The 21,045-nt window shown below is 38.4% G+C and overlaps 1 protein-coding gene across 1 annotated transcript in view; it reads right to left on the bottom strand.

Annotated features, from left to right (window-relative positions):
- ZNF804B (zinc finger protein 804B) overlaps positions 1-19,944 on the bottom strand; it is a 576,957-nt gene extending 557,013 nt beyond the window's left edge. Inside the window, exon 1 of the mRNA XM_069588178.1 lies at positions 19,044-19,944. Within this exon, the coding sequence (XP_069444279.1) occupies positions 19,044-19,151 (108 nt within the window). The 5' untranslated portion in view covers positions 19,152-19,944. The remainder of the gene's footprint in view (positions 1-19,043) is intronic.
- Between the last annotated feature and the right edge of the window lie 1,101 nt (positions 19,945-21,045).

Below are 21,045 nucleotides of genomic sequence, written 5' to 3'. Positions count from 1 at the left end.
GGTTCTTCTTAAAGACTCCTGAAAGAAAAGTAGCCCTAGCTGCACCTTGATTTTATCCCAGTGAGACCTCTGTGGGAATTCTGACCTATGGAACTGAAGAATAATAAATTTGTGTTGTTTGAAGCCACTAAGTTTGTGGTAATTTATTACAGCAGCAATAGGAAACTAATACACATAAAGTCTGGGGTGAACATATACATCCTTCAGATTTCTGTATAAAAATTCAGCATAATTTCCTATATTATTTAATGCCTCTCCCTCTTACTTTCTGCAGTCTTAAAGTAAGTGATGTAAATGTAATGCTGGGTATTTCTCTGTTGCCAGTCAGTTCTATCCTAACCATTCCTCTCTCCCTAGGAACTGGGACACATAAATTGTGTATCCCATAACTCCTTGCCAGTTGGTTTCTGGTTACGTCTGCCAATGGAAAGAGCGAGCCTAATCAGAGAAGTATGAGAGTGGAAGTTAGCAAAAGGAAGGAAGCCATGATTTTCTTCCTTGGCTCTGTCTCCTGACACCTTAGCACTTAGCACTCAGCACTCAAAGGTTCCAGTAGTGGTGGCAGCAGCCTCAGACAACTGCCAGCCTCTGTGGCAGGAGCACATTGGTGCCAGCACCCAGCAGTTGTAGATACGAGTCACTCAGGCAGCAAATCCACCAGCACCAGCGGGGCTGTCAGCTCTGCAGAGCAGTGGTGACATGGTGTCAGAAGCAGAATCACAACCAGAGAAAGGCTTGTAGGGTTTAGGCACCACTTTCCCCTTTGTTTCTCCAGCCAAAGGAGCTTCAGTGATTTCCTGCAGTTACAAACCTCTTGGTAATAGCATCTTCCCTTTTCTCTCCCTCAGCCTTTTCAACACATTCATAAACAATTCCTTGCATTGTATTCCCTCTGTTTGAAAAGCTGAGAATGTTTTTCCCCCCCTAAGAGGAGAATATATGTGCATAAAAGCTTATACCTACACAAGGACTTTAATATTTGCCAATAAAGCAACATAGAACATAGATATAACATGTACAACCTTTATTCACCTAATATGTCATCACTTCAAATAGTTTACTATTAAAGCAGGTTGTTCCTGGGGAGAGAAAATAATGGAAGGGAAAATCACATGATTGGTCCATCAGAATTTTCAAAGGAAGTGAAGATATTTAAACAGTAAGAGTATGAATGCTTATCATCACAGAGTTAGTAGTTTTAGATTAAATATCTATCTCTGTAGAAAAGAAGAGGAAAATTACACATGGCAGCAAGATCATAAAAACAATTCATGTTTAATGCAATTCACTTTGATGAAAACAAGAAAAATGGAAAACCACTTCAAATGTATCATTGTCTTGAATTAAAGCTGTATCAGGAAAGCAGGGCATACTGGGCATTATCATGATAAAGTTGCAAAAACACAGGGCTTCTACTTGCAACAGTTCTTTTAAACAGAAAGCTAACTAGCCTGCACTTGTCTTCCAAGAAAACACAGCTACAGTAAAGAGCCATCTTAAAGGACCATTCAAAACAGCAACAGTTTCCACAAGTTGTTTGAGTTCTGTGCTTAAAACAGTTTAAGGGGTCAAGGAAACCTGTTTATAACAGAACAAGCCAAGTGCTATAGGAGTATCCATCAACTGCCTTTCATTGCACACTTACTATACACCCAGCACTTTGCTAAGACTTTAGCATTCATTAGCTCATTCACATCTTGCAGTGGCCCCACAAGGTGACTATCATCACCAAAGAACAAGCTGAAGCTCCTAGTGCTGAAGCAGTCATACAGCAAGTTAGAACTGGAGTTGGCGGTCAAACTAGTTCACTCCAACTCATCTATATGTTTAACTACTTCTCTATACTAAATACAGGAGGGGAAAATGTCCGTGCTCTCACCTTAAAAGTCTAGGCGGTGGAGAGTACAGACATGGAGAAAACAGGCAAAATAGGTATACAGACAACACCACAAAACCCTACACACATCATGGTTTTTATTTTAAATTTTTAAATATATATAAAAACATGCAACCTTTGTCACCAAGCAACACTGGAAGGAACTCCTCTTTTAGTGACCACACATGTATTTCAGAGATGCATAGGCACCTCATCTAAGGAAGCCAGTGATTATTACTTTGGGTCTTTAATGTTATTGTCTTAATTGTTTCTAATACCATCTGAATTTTCCTAAAAAAGACAAAATCAGTTTCTATAATCAATTCAAAACATTCTAAAAATCCTCTATTTTCCTATGCTTTCTGGATAGAAAAATGCTATATATCCATAAAATAAGAAAATATTCATTTGGCCAGATCACCCCAGGTTACCCTAAAACAGCAAAGAGGAATATTTTGGGTGAAGCTGAAATCACAGTATAATTTTTCTGTATAGATCTATAAAGTCAATCCTGAGTTCTTCTTCCCTTATAATGCCTATTTTTAATGGACTTACACAAATGATTAATGATGATCCAACTCCCATACTCTTATTTTGTTATTTGTAAATCATTTCTGATTCTTGTTTGTAACAACGTAAAAAGCCATGGTTCCTAACTCATTTGGTACAACCCACAAGAAGTAATTAGGAGTACCTATGTCAGGACCACAGAGTGTTTAGTTTTGTACTAAGATTAAAAGCCATATTTCCAACTTAGTATCTTTATTTCCTTGTCAGATGGCCTACAGGAGCCTATATGGTTGGCCCTTACCTGCCAGTCCTCCCTTATTTTGCACCTCTTAAGCCCCTTAGATGAGGCTTTCCTCATAGCTCAGTCAGTAAAGAATCCGCCTGCAATACAGGAGACCCGGGTTCAGTTTCTGGGTTGGGAAGATCCTCTGGAGAAAGAAATGAAAACCCACTCCAGTATTCTTGCCTGGAGAATCCCATGAACAGACAAGCATGGCAGGCTACAGTCTATGAGTTCACAAGAATTGGACATGACAGCAACTAAACCACCACCAAGCCCCTTAGATACCATGTCTATTGTGTTTACCTCACTCTCATCAGCATCTTGGACAGTGTCCACACAGCATGTGGCAAGGGTCCCAAATGATTTGTGAAAACAGGATCTGAACTTTATGAGTTTTGAGGTTGTTGTTGTTGCTCAGTTGCTCAGTCTTGTCTGATTCTTTGTGACTTGATGGACTGCAACCTGCTAGGCTTCCTTGATCTTCACTAGCTCAGAGAGTTTGCTCAAATTCATGTCCATTGAGTCAGTGATGCCACTTAACCATCTCATCCTCTGCCACCCCTTTCTCCTTTTGCCTTCAATCTTTCCCTGCATCAGGGTCTTTTCCTATGAGTCAGCTCTTTGCATCAGGTGGCCAGTGCATTGGGGTTTCAGCTTTACAGCATCAGTCCTTCCGATGAATATCCAGGGCTGATTTCCTTTTAGGTTGACTGGTTTGATCTCCTTGCAGTCCAAGGGCCTCTCAAGAGTCTTCTCTAGCACCACAGTTTGAAAGCATCAGTTCTTTGGTGCTCAGCCTTCTGTTTGGAACTGTACAAAAACAACTCTCACATCCATGCATGACTGCTGGAAAAACCATAGATTTGACTAAACAGACCTTTGTGATGGTACCAGGTGCCATGATCTTTTTTTTTATTATTCTATTTTTTAAATTTTATTTATTATTTATTTTTTAAAAATCTTTTTTACTGTTGAGTTTTAAGCCAGCTTTTTCACTCTCCTCTCTCACCCTCATCAAGAGACTTATTAGTTCCTCTTTAGTTTCTGCCATTTGAGTGTTATCATCCGTCATATCTGAGGCTGCTGAATATTTCTCCTGACAGTCTTGATTCCACCTTGTGATTCATCCAGCCTGGCATTTTGCATGATGTACTCTGCGTATAAGTGAAATGAGCAGGGTGACAATATATAGCCTTCTTCTACACCTTTTCCAATTTGGAACCAGTCCATTGTACCATGTCTGGTTCTAACTGTTGCTTCTTGACCTGCATACAGGTTTCTCAGGAGACAGGAAAAGTGGTTTGGTACTCCCATTTCTTTAAGAATTTTCCACTGTTTGTTGTGATCCACACAATTAAAAGCCAATTTAGCATAATCAATGAGGCACAAGTATGTGTGTTTCTGGAATTCCCTTGTTTTCTCCTTAATCCAGTGTATGCTGGCAATTTGATTTCTGGTTCCTCTGTCTTTTCTAAACTCAGCTTGTTTCTACATCTGGAAGTTTTCAGGTCACATATTACTGAAGCATAGCTTAAAGGATTTGGAGCATAACCTTACTAGCATGTGAAATAAGCACAATCATATGGTAGTTGAACATTCACTGGCATTGCATTTCTTTGGGACTAAAATGAAAACTGACCTTTTCCAGCCCTATGGCTAGAGCTCTGAAGACAGTTATAACTGCCCTAAGAATCTTTCACTGGGAACCTGGGTGACAGGTGAGTTTATCTTCTAAGCAGAATAGCAAAGAGCTCTTCCAGGACCTGTTAAGTCTTCTTATTTCTCTTGGGGCCTTCCTCTTAGTGGTCTCCACTCTCAAGGGGCACTTAAAGACCTTTCCAAGCAGAACTTTGAATTAAGACTCATCTTTACTGCTCCCTTCTTATACTTTCATTTCCTCATTTTATTCTATATTTTATTTTGGGCACCTAACACCTGAGCTATTAGGTTAAGAGAAGAATTTTTTCCAGCTCCTTCATTTACATCAAAAAGTACATCATTAGCAGGATAAAGGATATTTCTTATATATATTTGCATCTGGTGGTTCCTGAAATGCAGGAGACCTGGGTTCAATCCCTGGGTTGGGAAGATCCCTGAAGAAAGAAATGGCAATCCATTCCAGTATTCTTGCCTGGAGAATCCCATGGACAGACGAGCCTGGCAGGATATAATCCATGGGGTCACAAAGAGTTGGACATGAAGGGAACAACAGAGGATGAGATGGCTGGATGGCATCACTAACTCGACGGACATGAGTCTGAGTGAATTCCGGGAGTTGGTGATGGACAGGGAGGCCTGGTGTGCTGCGATTCATGGGGTCGCAAAGAGTCGGACACGACTGAGCGACTGAACTGAACTGAACACACACACACACACACACACAAATGGGAATGTCTGGCATTAGCCACTAAGAACAGAAGATTCTCCATAGAATAGAAACAGCATCTTCTCTAAGGGGGTGGCCAACCATGCCTTCTCCCAAGGGAAAGGGAAGCACTCAGATCCTCACACCTCCACAAACTCCTGACTAGTGCTCTGATGCAGCCTCTCCTCTAGGAACTCTCTCTACCACATCCCTTCATCCCTCAGCCAACTATAATTTCAAGGCTGGCCTAGAAGGCTTCACCCCACAGTGACATCAGCAGGATCACAGAAACTCTGCCTTCAACTCCTGTCATTCCCTTGGTCTCATATAAGCAGTCACAGTCTAACAAACAAAAACAAAAACAATTTACTAAGATCCAAAATAAAGCAAAAAGAACAAACCGGCAAAATCTACAGATAAAAGTTTAGAACTGTCTAGGTAAAAATTACTTTGAAGCTCTGACCTAAGCGTTCAGTGCCATGGGCCAACCAACCATCATCTCTCTTCATACAATTCAGATGCCCCCCTCACCTTCTTTCTTATGCTTTATCCAAATGAATTTGGTCACTTACCAAAATGTGCAGATAGAATTACTTTCAAGTGTATTTGCTGCATGTAACATATACCTTCATTTCTGATAGTATGACTTATCTTTCAGTTTTGCTACATAGCCAATAAGGGTTGGACACATAGCAGACCCTTACAATACTTGTTAAACATGACTGGATGAATAAATGAATTAATGACATTGACTTCCCAATTGAAATGTTCTTCTGTTTTCACTTCTAGAAACCTTAGGCTTCTCCCAGACCAGGTTCCTATATCCAGATTTCTGTCCCACACAATGGCTATTTCCCACTGACTCTGAAGTCTGCTCAGGGACTCCGTTTAGGAAAAAGCTTGAGCTTCCTTGAGCTTATTTATGAAGGTGTTCTTGAAATCCCAAAGTCACCTTAATGTTTTTTTTAATAAAAACTTCAAACTTAGACTGAATGTAATAGATAATCAATGTCTAGCGATGGAATTAACTGGCAATGTGTCAAATAGTTAATTAAGTTACTCTGGATAAGATATATGCATTTTAATTATGCTTTGGAAACAGCAGATACTTGCCCCTCATAGTCCATCTACTGCTGCTACTGCTACTGCTAAGTCACCTCAGTCGCGTCCGACTCTGTGCGACCCCATAGACGGCAGCCCACCAGGCTCCCCTGTCCCTGGGATTCTCCAGGCAAGAACACCAGAGTGGGTTGCCATTTCCTTCTCCCATAGTCTGTCTAAGTGGTATTCAAATCATAAAATCCCAGGGCTCATGCCTAGATGTATCTTCCCTGCCCAACAACCCTGCCCAGAGGAAAAAGAGAAGGTTTTCACCACTCAAAGCTTTCCCCCATCTTTAGCCAAAGGTTCCATCTATTTGGGGCTTCCCAGGTGATTCAGCAGTAAAGAATCTGCCTGCAATGAGGAGACACAGGGGATGCGGGTTCAATCTCTGGGTGGGAAAGATCCTCTGGAGGAAAGCATGACAACCCACTCCAGTTTTCTTGCCTAGAGAATTCCCTGGACAAAGGAGTCTGGCAGGCTACAGTCCATAGGGTTGCAGAGTTGGACACAACTGAAGTGATTGAGGGTACATGCATGCATCCATCTATTTTGCCTGGCTCCAAAGATTTCCTTTGAACTAAGAATATATGAAAAAATAAAAACAATTACAACATGAAAACCACTGATCAAACATTAGTGAGTTGTTTCCAAACAGGCTGGTAAGAAATTGTGAGGTTGTAGGTTCCTCCCATATTTCATCAAACACAGTGCTCATCATAACCAGAAACTGAACCTTAGAGCTATCCTTATATTCACAACTTAATGAAGAATTTTAAACTTTATGTTCACAAATTGGTGTCACACAAGTAGATCCCAAGTTGTATTCCAGTTACTGTCTATTGGATCTACTTCTAGGATCTTCAGATTCAGTGATGCTTATATAAGTTCACATAATACTCCCTATGAATATGTTTATGCCAATTATAATTTTGTTCCAGATATGCTTTCTCAGGGATTCCCAGGAGGCTCAGTGGTAAAAGAATCCCCCTGCTAATGCAGGAGACATGGATTCGATCCCTGGGTCAGGAACAGCCCCTGAAGGAGGAAATGACCACCCATTCCAGCATTCTTGCTCGGAAAAGCCCGTGGACAGAGGAGCCTGGTGGGCTACAGTCCATTAGGTTGCAGAGTCGAACGCGACTTAGCGATTGAGCACACAGGCATGCATGCTTTCTCACCTGTTCTATTTCTTGTAGAAAACTGATTCTCTATCATTTTCAGGGGTGGAGTCTATCCTGATGATCACAGAGGATGTAACTGAGTATGATTATTAAAAAGTTTACAGCCAAGTGACTTACTATTGGTAGGAACACAGAAAGAAAATTGATTGCAGTTTATTACTTTTCCTTTATAACACAGTTTCACAAATCTTCCTTCTATAATGATAGGAAAACAAATCATCAGTGATCTTCACTAGAGGTTGCTCCAGCAATATCATGCAGAGCTCTTGAACTCACAGCATGTAGCATATGGATACTGGAAGTTGAGCATTTTATTGAAAATACATGATCAGTTCTTTAAACATATTTAAATTCATTTAATTTAGGGTTGATTAATATGAGCATTGTTTGGGTTTTATCTATAATATTCTTGGCAATAATCCTGTTTCCATAGCAACACAGGCTTGTATTTTATCCTTATGCATGTGTATAAGATTATAACAACTTTGTAATAAAGTTTACATATCATTTGCACATAAATTTCATTTTTTTATGAGAAGTCCAAGATAGAGGTTTCTTTCCTTTAATCATTTACTAGCTCACCACTAAATACATAATTCACATATCCTGAAATAATGAGAATTCAACAGAGCCGTTCCTAACCAAAGATATCGAAATCTGTATGATGGTCAGATCTTTGAATTTCAACATGTACTATTAAAGGAAAGATAATGAAATATCACAGATGTCACCCTGGATACGATCTGTGTTGTAGCATGAATCCATTCATTCTTACCAGATCAGTATTCTCTTGTTCATTTCAAATAGTTAACAAGTTAGCTGTGTCTGTCAAAGTGAAGTAGGATAGTAAGCAGCGGAAATATTGTCTAGTTACCTATACTTACCCCAAAGAGGACTTTGTTGTCAGCTGAACTGCAAGGACATGAATTTCTTACTACAACTCTTTCTAATATCATTTTTTTAAATAAGGTGGTTTATGATCTGCAATTAGGACAATAGTCGCCTTTGGTTTGGGTGATGCTTGATAAGAGGCACACCTGGTGCTTCCAGGAAATTGTAATAGATCCACATCTGAGGTATTAAAAAGCTATACATTTACAATTTGTGACAATTTATATATTATGTCATTATTTAATACAAAATGTAAAAAGTAACTTTCTATTTAGATACTGCTATGTCTAGAATAGGAATGTTGAAGATTTTATGAAATTATAATTGTTATTTTGACTAATCCCATTACTTTTTCTTTAAAGCCAGTGTGTTCCATCACCTAGGAAATTTGCAGATATCTAAATCAAAGACTCAACAAACCAAGAAAAATGGCCCTAAAACATGCCCTTAAGTTTATCTTCTGTATAAGGATGTATACAGTATGAAAGGGAACTATTAAAAACTATTTAAAAAATAGACATGATTTAAAAGAGCAAAACGCCATGTAAGAACTGAATCGCCAGTCTATGTCTGACGAAGGGTGCAGCATGCTGGCTGGTGCATGGGGATGACCCAGAGAGATGTTGTGGGAAGGGAGGAGGGAGGGGGGTTCATGTTTGGGAATGCATGTAAGAATTAAAGATTTTAAAATTTAAAAAAAAAAAGGAAAAAAAAAGAAAAAAAGAAAAAAATATATATATATATAAAAAATCAAAAAAAAACTACTAGTAAGGTTTTTAGCAACTAACAAGAAATTTAGGGGTCATTTATAAATTAGCTAGAAGATTACAGGAAAATATCACTGTTGCTCATGACTTTGTATTCAATAGAAAAGGTGTTTACATTAAAAGACAGGAAATAAAATCTCTACTTCATAACAAAAAATAAAAAAATAAAAGAGCAAAACATCTATTACATTAAACAGTGTAATAAAGTATTTTGAGTTGCACAAAATTCAATTAATAAATAAGAAAATAATGCAAGTAATATACATGAAGAAGGTTAGGTCTCACAAATTTTTCAGTCCTGTACTGAAAAATCAGCAACTGTCTCTGAATAGTTGAAAGGATATAATACTGAAGACAGAGTAGATCTGTCCTCTTGTTTCCAAGGGGCACACTGAGGAGGAATACTGAGTAAATAGGAGGCAGAGACATTGGGGGAAGGCAGAAGGAGACAGTCTCACTAGAGGATCAGTCACTTTGGTGAGCAGAGGCACCCTACCACTGGAAATGTGTGCCCATGTTAAGAGTAGTTGTATTCATTTCCTATGGCTATTCTGACAAATAACCACAAACTTACTGGCTTTAAAGATCACACATTTATTATCTTATAGTCTATTAAGTCAGAAGTCTTACTAGGCTAAAATCAAGGTGTTAGCAGGGCTGTGATTTTTTTCTGGAGACTTTACAGGAGAATCTATCTCCTTGCCTTTCTTGCTCCAAGAAGTCATATGCATTCCTTGACTTGTGGCCTTTTCCTCTATCTTCAAAGCCAGCAGCATAACAACTCAAAGCTCTCCCTCTGACTCTGACACTTCTGCCTCCCTCTTATAAAGGTCCTTGTGATTCTACTGAGTTCACCTGCATAATCCAGGAAAATTTTCTCAACATCCTTAATTTAGTCACATCTGTACAGTCTTTTTTGCTATGTTAAGTTAAAGCCAAAGGTTTTAAGGATTATAATGTGGGCATCTGCTATCATAATGATATCTTAAAATGTATATAGTGGGAAGCTAAACAAGATTGTTAAAATTCCTTCCAATTTTTATGTCCTCTAAATAAGACAAATAAGTCAAATATTTGTTAACAACTGTTAAAAAAAAAAAAAAAACCTGGCCATACAAAATGCCTGATTCTCTCCATTCCAGAGAGTATTACTATCTTTCTGTATGTCTAGTTGAAATGGCTGGATATTTTAATTAAAACTCATTATTTAGAAAAAAGTCCAAGATTCTTTTAGGATAGTGACCACATCCTGACTTACCCAAGACAAAAAGAAAAAAAAACCTATCAGTACTAGCAAAACCTTATTGGAAACTGTGTGATTGCTAAGTTTAAGCCATTGGAGAGGGCAGGCAATTATGCAACAACCGTTTTGCAGCTGCTCCAGGATGGTGCTTTCTCAAGGGCTACAGTGGCCAGTGACAAGGAAATGATTGTCTCTTTTTCAAAAGAAAGAAAATGAGAACAAGATAGAGAGAAATGGTGTGAAAACAACTATCTTTCCTTCTTACTACACACTTCTAAATGGGAAGGGAACGGTCAATTTCCTAACGGTCAATTTCCTAATTCATTTCACAGAAGCTATTAAACATGTGCCAATGAAAAATATGGCTCAACTAATTCAGGTATGAATTTCATCCATTTATATATAGCCATTCTTCAGCCTCTTGTGGCCTTTACAAAAGATGTTCTGAAGCAGTTACATGGAATAAAGTACTTTGCAATTTGGAATAATAGGAAGTACTATATTATACTTGAGGCAATTGACCAAAGCATCTTGGTAGAATTTGAAGTGAGAAGCATCACTATGGAAAGAGTGACCACAAAATCCAGTAGAACAGTTTGCATTCTAACAGATTCTAACTAACTTGGGGAAGAACAATTCTCTAAGAAAATATTTTCTTCTTGGAGCTACCAGAAGGACCAAAGGGAATATATATAACAATTACATTTTAATTGGAATTCTTTTGTTTTCTATTGAAACCAATTATAAACCAGAAGCTATGTACAGCTCTCAGAATATAAAGAAAATGACAAACATGACTTCAAGGATCTCACAACTCATGGAGAAATGGAGACAAATAAACACAGTGATTACAAGCAATTATGTGACTGTGGCCTGAAAGGGAAGCACCTGATTCATGAGATAAGGGACTTCATGTAGATTCACATGAGAACACAACTCTTTCAGTTTGAAAGAATAATTTAAACATATCCCAAGAAATGGTAGCAAAAAAAAAAAAAAAAACCACAGGATTTGTAGCAAACAGAATAGCATGTGCAATGACAAAAAGGTCCATAAACACATGTCATAGTAAAGAATTTTGAGTAGTTCAGTATGACTGGACCATAGGATTAGGCGGAAGAAGAGAATTAAAGCTGAAGATGTCCAAAGGGGCTAGATCATGAAGACTCTTAGATACCACCCAAGGACTATGCACATGTTCAGATAACGTGAATGTAAGTAATATGGACACCTCTTGTCTCTTGACTTCATATTCAGGTGAAGCAAATCAACAAGAAGGGTCAGATTTCAGTGGAGCCGCCTCCATTCTCTCCATCATTCAATAAGGGACTCAATAGTTACTTTCTCTTTACAAAATGGTATTCATATTATTCACAAAGAGAAAAAGCCTATCACCTTTGCTTGCCAAAGAACATGTTACAGAATAAAATTATTCATAGCAAAATGGGGATCTGAAAAGTATGTCATATGTAGGGAGAAACTGACAGTATACTTCTGCTATTGAGGAGGTAACACGAGACAAATGAACTGCTCTGTAACAGTGGGAAAGTCTTCCCAAATAGCTCAGTGGTAAAGAATCTGCCTGCCAATGCAGGAGATGCAGAAGACTTGGGTTCGATCCCTGGGTTAGGAAGATCCTCTGGAGAAGGGAATGGCAACTCACTCCAATGCTCTTGCCTGGAAAATCCCATGGACAGAGGAGCCTGGTAGGCTGCAGTCCATGGGGGGAATAAGAGTCGGACACGACTGAGCGACTTCACTTTCACTTTTCACTTTCATGCACTGGAGAAGGAAATGGCAACTCCCTCCAATGTTCTTGCCTGGAGAATCCCGGGGGAGAGGGGAGCCTGGTGCACTGCCGTCTATGGGGTCTCACAGAGTCGGACACGACTGAAGCGACTTAGCAGCAGCAACAGCCAGTATTCCTGCCTAGAGAATCTCCTGGACAGAGGAGCCTGGCAGGCTACAGTCCATGGGGTCGTGAAGAGTTGGACACAACTGAGTAACTGAGCACAGCATAGCACATAACTGTGGGGGAAAGGGCAGGGGAATAGCAATGGTATGTCGGTTCTGAAAGAAGATAAGGGGGAAGCTCTAAATTTTCAGCTAGAGATGAAAATTATTAATATGTGTGATTGATGAATAGAGAAGGAACATGCATGCTCGGGTTGGGGAGCAGACAGAATGGGGTGGTTCTTAAAATTTGCAGAGACCTCTGCCTCTGAAGTTAGAAGTATATGCCAACATTTAGTCATGCACCAAAAAAGATGTTGAAGAAACTGGTAACCATGCTAATGAAAGGAATAAGGATCAATGGCAAGAAGAATAACAGGGAGGTAAAAGACTTTAGAAAAAAAGCTAATTGGCAGTACTCTTTTCAAAATAAACTGTATTCTGCTTCTTACACCCACAGAAAAGTGAAATCAAACTTGCCAAAAGGAATTTGCCAATTGTCAAAGCAAAAAATTGGCAGCTTTAATTATACTTGCTACCAATGAATAAAATGAATACTATCCATGAATCACATTCAAAGCTGTCTAGTCTAAAATCCTGAGTAGCATCCTGATAGTTGGATAGTCTATATTTTATTATTTATTTATAGCCTGACTTGCTTTCACAACAGACTTAAGTCATCTAAAAGAAACTTTATACATTAAAACAATAAATGTAAGAGAATGAGAGTTACAGAAAATAAACGAAAAATAAAAGCTAGACCAGGAATAGGAGGCAAGTAGGAATGAGAACCTCATGCTGCCTTGAAGGTCAGCATCACTCTGGGAACCCAGAGATTGGTCTTTAGGTTTCCTAACAGTCCAAGAAGAAAGGGAATATAGATCATGATACGGCTTTCTTAATCTCTCAAGGAAAATTACATCATCCGTTTTTTGGAAGGTAATGTTTAAATTTTTGGTATCAAATTTAAATGAAAGCGGTGTTCACTTTTAATTCAGTGTATGCTATTAGGGATCCATCTCAGAAAAAGCAAGATCAGTAGTGAATACTTTTAAAAGTCCTTTCCATTTTAAATAGTATATAATACTCCTTTGCATTCTCGGGTTCAATAAGCTAATAATGTCTTAGTTACAAATGAGAATGCTGTCTACTTATGATGTAATTCACCTTTCCACAGTTTCTTTTTATATCCAATAAGCATTTCCAATGCAAGAAAGACTCTGGAACTTGGCGACTGATATATTCCTATTATCATCATAACTCTGCATTTTATGAGAGCATATCAAATATTTAATATCTCTCTCTAGACCTTATTCACTAAGTAAGCCTGATCTATCTACAAGACTGCTGCTTGTCATTTTATAAGAATTACCTGGAAAACTCTGTTAAAACCAAAAGATATTTTCAAGCAAAGTAGCATTTTTATCTCAATTTTGATTCAAATTATTTTCTACACAATATGTATGTGTATCCTAAAGAATTATTGTAGCATTGTGTAGTTTAACAAACCAAATTCATACTGAAACACACTTCATAAAAGTTATTCAAAATACATATTACTCTTCTCAATCTTTGCTCTCAGTACAGCTTTAATCTTATTGACATCTCAAGCCCTATTAATATTTAACACCTGAAAACTATATCTCTAAGTGAAATCTTACACAACAAAGATTTCATAGTTACGATTAAGTCTTTTTTTTAACAAAAGTACAAATGATTAAGTTCTATGTTAAATAACATCCCCATTTAGCCACCTAATGAAAATATGTTTTATTCTGTTTCCAAAATATGGGAAATAAACCTAAAATATAGTTTATATTAACTGTTCATCTAAAAGAAACAAATCAAGAAACTGATCCATTAAATTATAATTGTGAAATAAATGCAATATGAGCTAATAAAGCCACAAGTTATAGCACTCAAATACTCATTGGCTTCTTATCATAGAAACTTTCTGAAGTTACAGAGACATAAATTAAGTCCTAGAAAGTTGAGAGTTATTCTGGAAAGCACAAATGCCAACTACAAGTTTCTCTAATCATTTAGTTGGGGGAGAGAAGAAATGGGTTGAAAAGGCTATGAGAGAAAAGGAGATTGCTTAGGACAATATTTGACATAGCAAAGAAAACATGCTCTGTAAGAAATGTAACTGTGTCTTCCTTAAAAAAAAATCTGAAAGTTTCAATATGAAAGGTACTATATGTATTCATGAATTCAAGAAGAAGAGGCAGGTGACTTCTCAATTGGAGAACATATCTTCATAATTATTCTTGGCACATGAAAAGTGCAACAATTTGAGAACATTTTTGGATATGTTTAACCATGTACTTGTTAAACATAATGGAAATACATACAATTATTATAGTCATTAAAAAAAGCAAGGTCGTAATTGCACTCATTTCCTCATAAGGGCTTCTCTGAATAAATGCATTCTCAAGGTAATTAATCTGTACTAGAACTTCATTCATTTACACATATGCATTGATAATTTTTTAAAGAGAACTTTATAGAAATTTTTAGTCCATTTAAAATGCTCATTTGTTTATATATCACCTCTTTCAATTAGGTAATGCAGTCAGTCATATAACTTAGAATAAGATCACTAGACAAAACAAGATAAGAATTAAACAATATCATCGTCCAAGGATCCTGATATGTTGCTGAGATGAAAATCCCAAGAATTTTCTTCACATCAAATGTTTCAGGGGAAGACAACAGATAATCCTGGGTGTCTATACAGTTCCCAGGAATAAGTACTTTTGAAGAAGTATCATTTTATCTAAGCTTGCAAAGAATGATAATAAACTGATCATGTACCACAGATAAAACTATGATTATTGTTAACATTTAATCACTAGATAAACTGAATGACAGTCATACTATTGTTCACACACAGATTAAATAAACTATAATAAACTATCACAACTCTTAAATTTGATATCATATTTTACATTACTTAAGATAGCTAAGAATATATTCAAATATTTTTGACACTGCATAGAGGATATTACTTATTTGAATTCAAACATAGCGGTAGAAGAACTTTCAAGTTCCGGAGTTGTAAGAAAGTTTACCTTTTAACAGTTCTGACAGTAGAGGTTATAATATATAGGTAGCTTCCTGTACTTGAGCACTGGTAACGAGTGTGTATCTGTATGCACATGTGCTAAGTTGCTTCATTCATGTCCGACTCTGTGTGACCCGATGGACTGTAGCCCTCCAGGCTCCTCTGTCCATGGGGATGGGGATTCTCCAGGCAAGAATACTGGAGTGGGTTGCCACGCCCTCCTCCAAGGGATCGTACTGACACAGGTGTAAAACTGTGTCTCTTGTCTCCTACATTGGCAGGCAGGTTCTTTAGAGCTAGTGCCAACTGTGAAGCCCATATATCAGTATATTTATGCATAAATATATGCAGGCATGCACGGACACATGTGTGTGTGTGCATCTGTGATTTTTAAAGTCATCATTCAATCTTATTATATATTTGGAATATGGTGGGAGATAAATATACTAAAATGTGGGAGTTATAATATTTTCTAAAATTGGAGGCTTTTACCAATAGGCACTATGTGATGCTCTGTCATTTTTTTTCTCTAATCTCCTGTATTTAAAGTAACATAAACTATCTCAAATCAATTATTCACATCTTAATTAGGATAAAAAGCAATAAGCTATTTCTTCATGCCGAGTCACCAAAAAGAAGAGAGATGCAACAGATAAGACATTTTAATGTTTTCACTTTGATGATAGGAACTGAATTTCATTCTAGGATTTTTAGTTTACTGATCTGTGAAAACTGTTTAGGGGTAAAATGCTTTATTTATTTCTCAAGTATCGCATTAAGTATTTATTACAAGAGTTCCATGTAATGATTCAATGTTTTCTAAATGAAATCCTTTCAAATAAAAATGTATATAAATATAAGCATCCCCTTTTTACTGTCAGTTTAATACATCATGTGTTCAGATTCTACAGACATGTCATTTTAACATGACAAATTATACAACTACTTTAAATACATAACTGAATAATTATATCTATAAGACATTGAAATGTTAAATTCATACTACCCAGGTATATTTATATCAGAACTATCAAAGAAAGAAACTCATTACATCAAAAAGGAATTGTGGGTATTCTCCACTCTAAACAAAGTTATAAAATAATCTTATTCAATGATTCTGTTATGTGCTACTTTCAAACAGCTCTACTAAAACAGAAAAACATGGATTACAATTAGAAAGACAGTCAGATTAAGAAATAAGAACCAATATTTAAATTACTGTAGAACTAAGTGAAAATGAGTTAAATACCCCAATCCATAGTCCCAGATGAGCTGAGTTTCAGTGAGTAGAAATAACTAAATTATTGACACAGAGGTCAATTTGAGACCATTCTGGGCATTAAATTTGAAAAACATACCTTCAGAGTAGCTATGTTTTCATGAAAAATAAATAATTATATACCATAGATCTGTGAGTCTGCTGATGATAAATACTTATAAATACTCAATACTTACGCTGATGAAAAAAATCAATATACTTCTGCTAACCTGAAAGTAACTGGAAAAAAAAAGAAATGATATATAACCAGTTTTCACCTTTATGCTTCACAACTCATTCATGAAGAAGGCATATATAAACTCATCTGGACCAGGAAACTGTTACTTAAGTTCTCAAGGGTCTAGGGTCCAGAAGATAGTGACCTATTTTAATTTAAGCATAAAGACTAAATGTTATGCAAGGTGAAGGAAAATCTGATTTGTCTCAACAACCTGCCAGTGACAGAGAATGAATAAATATCACTTTTCACGTACTGCTCATCTCATGTGAGAAACTTTTCAAACCTTGAAATAATCATTCAAATTCCATAGTAAAATGCAAAAGAAGACAAAATATATCAGGTTTAGGAAATACACAGTTTAATTCAGATATTTTTAAATGACGCAAATGTAATTTAAGTATAGTCAAACATGTAAACTGTAAACATTGGAGAGAACAGTCCAGTGAGTCAAAATGTGACACCTAGGTAAAAGTAAACAAATCAGTATTTTAGTGAAAACCAGCCCAGTAATAAATAATAATAGCGTCCTGTAGACGTGAGCTCTGGTCAGCCAGGAGGGCCATGTGGATTATGGGCTATTTTCTTACATCCACATTCATATGCCGACATTCATATGTTCAGGCTCCTAGGAAATGAATGAGCATAGTGGGATGGGGAGTTCGGGGAGAGGAAGGACTCTTTTTGACCATATAACAGAAATTTTCTTTGCGAAGCTTTCACATTTTGGAAGATTAACACTTCCATATTCTAACCAAATTAAATTCATTGAGTGATTAAGGGACATACACCTAAAGCACTATGGATTTCTACAATCAGAGAGTTTGGGAAGACAGCCACAGAGCTTATCAAAAGCTGGAAAAAAATAATACCTGTGAGGAAGATGGAACATTCTAGGTTTTCTCGATGAAATGAGCTTAAAGAAAAGTTTGAAGGATTTAAGTCTGCTCTAAGGAAGATTTTGACACCATGGGTTGTTAAATAATAAGATGGTTTGCTGAGACTGCAGAAACTCTAGTCCTGAGAATCCTTCAAAACAGGAAGGATTCAGACCAACTGCTCAGAAACACTGAATATGGGCTTTATTTAACTAAAACTCTCCAAGACCCTTCTAACTCTATGACTTAATTGTAAATGCCAATATGAACAGTATATTCCATCTTACACTTTTGACTCAGTGCTAAACAGTTGCAGGGGAATTGCAATGACCTACTTTTTACAGTGCATGAAAGCATGTGAGGAAATAGTTTGTCACAATCAGGAGTCCTAGTGATATCTCTGGTACCTGCACTTTCTGATTTCAGATTTCTCATGCAAATCACACATAGTCTTTAATCACAGGTTTTTATAATATATTGCAGTTTTTGAATAATTCATGCTAATGAGGAATTAAAAACCAACGGAAAGCACCAAAAAATAAAATTGAGACAAATTCAGTTTTCCCTCTTTATACTATACATTAAGGTACTGGTTTTTCACATTAAACTGGAAAAAAATGTTCTTCAAGTTTAGACCCTTAATCTCTTACTAATAATTCAAAACTTTAAAAAGTAAATCATGACTTTTTTGGAAAAACATTTGAATCCTTAAAAAATTCATCTATAGTATGTACTAAGAATGAACTAAAATATATACTGAAGCCATAGATTCTGATTAAAAACAAAAAATACTAAAACAAATAGTAAACTAAATTGAATAGTTTACTAAGTTAAGTAGCAGTCACTCAAATTTGCATATCAATCCATCTATACATGGTACAAAAAAAACTAATTTATATTTTCACAAAGAACTCTTTGGCTTTTCTTAAACTACCTGCCATAATGAAACATTATATTTCACCGTATGAGCATCCAACACTTTTCCTTTGGCTAGAACTCTGATGCAAAAATCTTTAAAGAGTTTATTGTCTTATAAAGTACGTGCACCATGATTAAACTAATCCCAACTGATGACTTCACAAAGCATGGCTATAAAGTGCCACTCAAACTTTCTATACTGCCCAAATCAGCAGATTCATAACTTGACACAGCACTCAAAAGCTACTTTCACAAGCCCGCACTTTACTGAATTCGGTAAATAGTTGCATCCTAAACACTATAGATACTAATGACTGTGTTGAAAATACACATGTAAACCCACACGCCTCATGTGCAAGCCTCTCAACAAATTGCATAAACAGACACAATACACTTATGAGCAAGGCAGATACCCATCTCCCCCTCATTGTGCCAGGACAGCATTTCTTTCTATTTGTATTAATTCTGATGGTGGTACGTGTGTGTCTGCGCGCGCGTGTGTGCAGGTTACCGGAGAGGGAGGTCCATTCTTGCAGAGGGGCCCTCTGAAGACTCCTTTAATGCCCCGGTAGTGCCCATTGCTGAGATGTCTCGAACTGATGACCAGGTAACAAGCCATGTGGGTTCCGGGCGGGAGGTGTAGAGTCTCAACTCCTCACCAGGCGACCAGCCTCGGAAATGCGGGCTGGTTTCTCAGCAGCAACAGTGATTGCCACCTCCCGAGATGAAGCGGCCAGCAGTAAGCAGGGGACGCTGCGGCCGCGCGTCCCGGCTCCTCGCCCCGCGCGGGGCTCCTGCTGTCGGCAGCAGCTGCTCTGACGGCGGCGGTGGCGGCAGCGGCAGCCACAGAGCACTTAGGGGACCCGGCGAGCCAGTCCACATGCTGCTCTGGCCAGGTGGCTGCTCAACCGCCGATCGACGATGTATATTTTTTAAGGACAACTTCCTGGATCCGCTAGGTGACCAGCAACTCCTCCTCCTTTTCCCTCCCGCCCCCACCTTCGCACTCAGTGCGCGCTCAGGGGATGCTCAGGCGCGGGTCCCCACGGGCTGGCCCGGGCGTCCGCGGCCGGGCTGTGTCTGCCGTGCCGCGAATCAGCAGCAGCGGCAGCCTTCGCGGAGAGTGGCGGGGAGTCCTCGGAGCGCCAGATCGCTGCCCCCGCTGCAGTGGCGAGAAGGGGGCGGGGAGGGACGGACGGGCCGGGTTGAGAACTGGGAGTTGGGGACGCGGAGACTTGTGAGTGGGGGCTGTCGACGCGACGGCTAGGAGCCGCCTGGGAGGCGAGGGGCTCGCCAGTGGTTCGGCGTGGCGGTGACAGCTGCGGCGGTGGCAGGAGGCTCTCCCGGGGGCGGGAGGCGCCGCTCCATCATCCCGCCATCAGCAGCCCTGAACCCCTGTCCCTCTCAGCCCTGTGTCTCTGGGCCAACTTTGTGTTATATTGGGGGCGGGGTCCTGCCGGGCGGGGGGTGGTTGTGCACGGTGGAGGAGTTGAGCGGCAGGAGAGCATTTCTTTACTCTTTCCCTGCCTGCTCGCCTTCAGCATTTCTTCCGCGCTCCGGCTGACAGCTGCGCTGGCCAAAGCAACAGCTCCCCACTCGGCTGTAGGGATGTGCTGTGCAGCCCCCAATAGGGCAAACAGATTAGAGGCGCTATAGTAGGTAATGGATGGAAGAGGAAGTAAGTTTGAGATAGAAAACTTGTATAAGGAATAGAAACGAAACACACATACATATGTCTCCATTTATTTGTCTTCAGAGTTATAAACATGCACGTACAAGTCTTTCTTGTTTCCTTAAAGAGGCAGATATTTTTGCTCTTTATAGAACGTTTGTTTCTTCACAAGCTTGAACAATCACCCTTAAGTTGTTGTTGTTGTCGTTGTTGTTGTTGTTTAATGGATGTTGTATCGTTTAGGGCAAATAAAGTCACCAGAGAGGAAGCCGCACTGAGAATTAAAGACTCTTGCTGAAATGAGCTCTGGAAGAAGGAGGCTCTTGCAGAGTCAGGTATCACTACGCCCTCTCCCCCACCCGCTAGCTGATCTTCCTAGATGATCTCTCTCATCCTCTTCAGATCTGTGTTGGGCGAAAAGGAAAGGTCATCCCTTTCCCCTCTTTTGCCTTAGCACTGGAATTAATCGCAAGATTAAGGCTAATGTACCCAGGCCTCTCCCCAGTTTTTCCTCTTCTAACATAATCCCCATCTGCATCCTGGATAACATTGAAGACCTCTAACAAATGACAAAAACCGGTAAAAAAGAAAAAAAGAAAGCAGGAAATTAAAATTCTATTCTGGTAACTCATAAAACTCTTAAAAATAATCCCATGAATATAACCTCTGTAACTGTCCAATAAAGGCTTGATTTTTGTTTACATTATTGCAATATCCTTAATGTTTTAAGAAACACACAAATGTATTTCTCGTTTTAAAGGTTTCAAATAAATTCTTTCAAGCGTTTTAAAAGTGTTTACATACTAGAAAGTGACTTAGTATATAAAGTGAAAATACCAAT

Source organism: Ovis canadensis, chromosome 4 (assembly GCF_042477335.2).
Source record: "Ovis canadensis isolate MfBH-ARS-UI-01 breed Bighorn chromosome 4, ARS-UI_OviCan_v2, whole genome shotgun sequence".
Lineage (NCBI taxonomy): Eukaryota > Metazoa > Chordata > Mammalia > Artiodactyla > Bovidae > Ovis > Ovis canadensis.
Note: the sequence above shows the minus strand (reverse complement) of the source record. Positions and strands in the feature narration are given on the sequence as shown.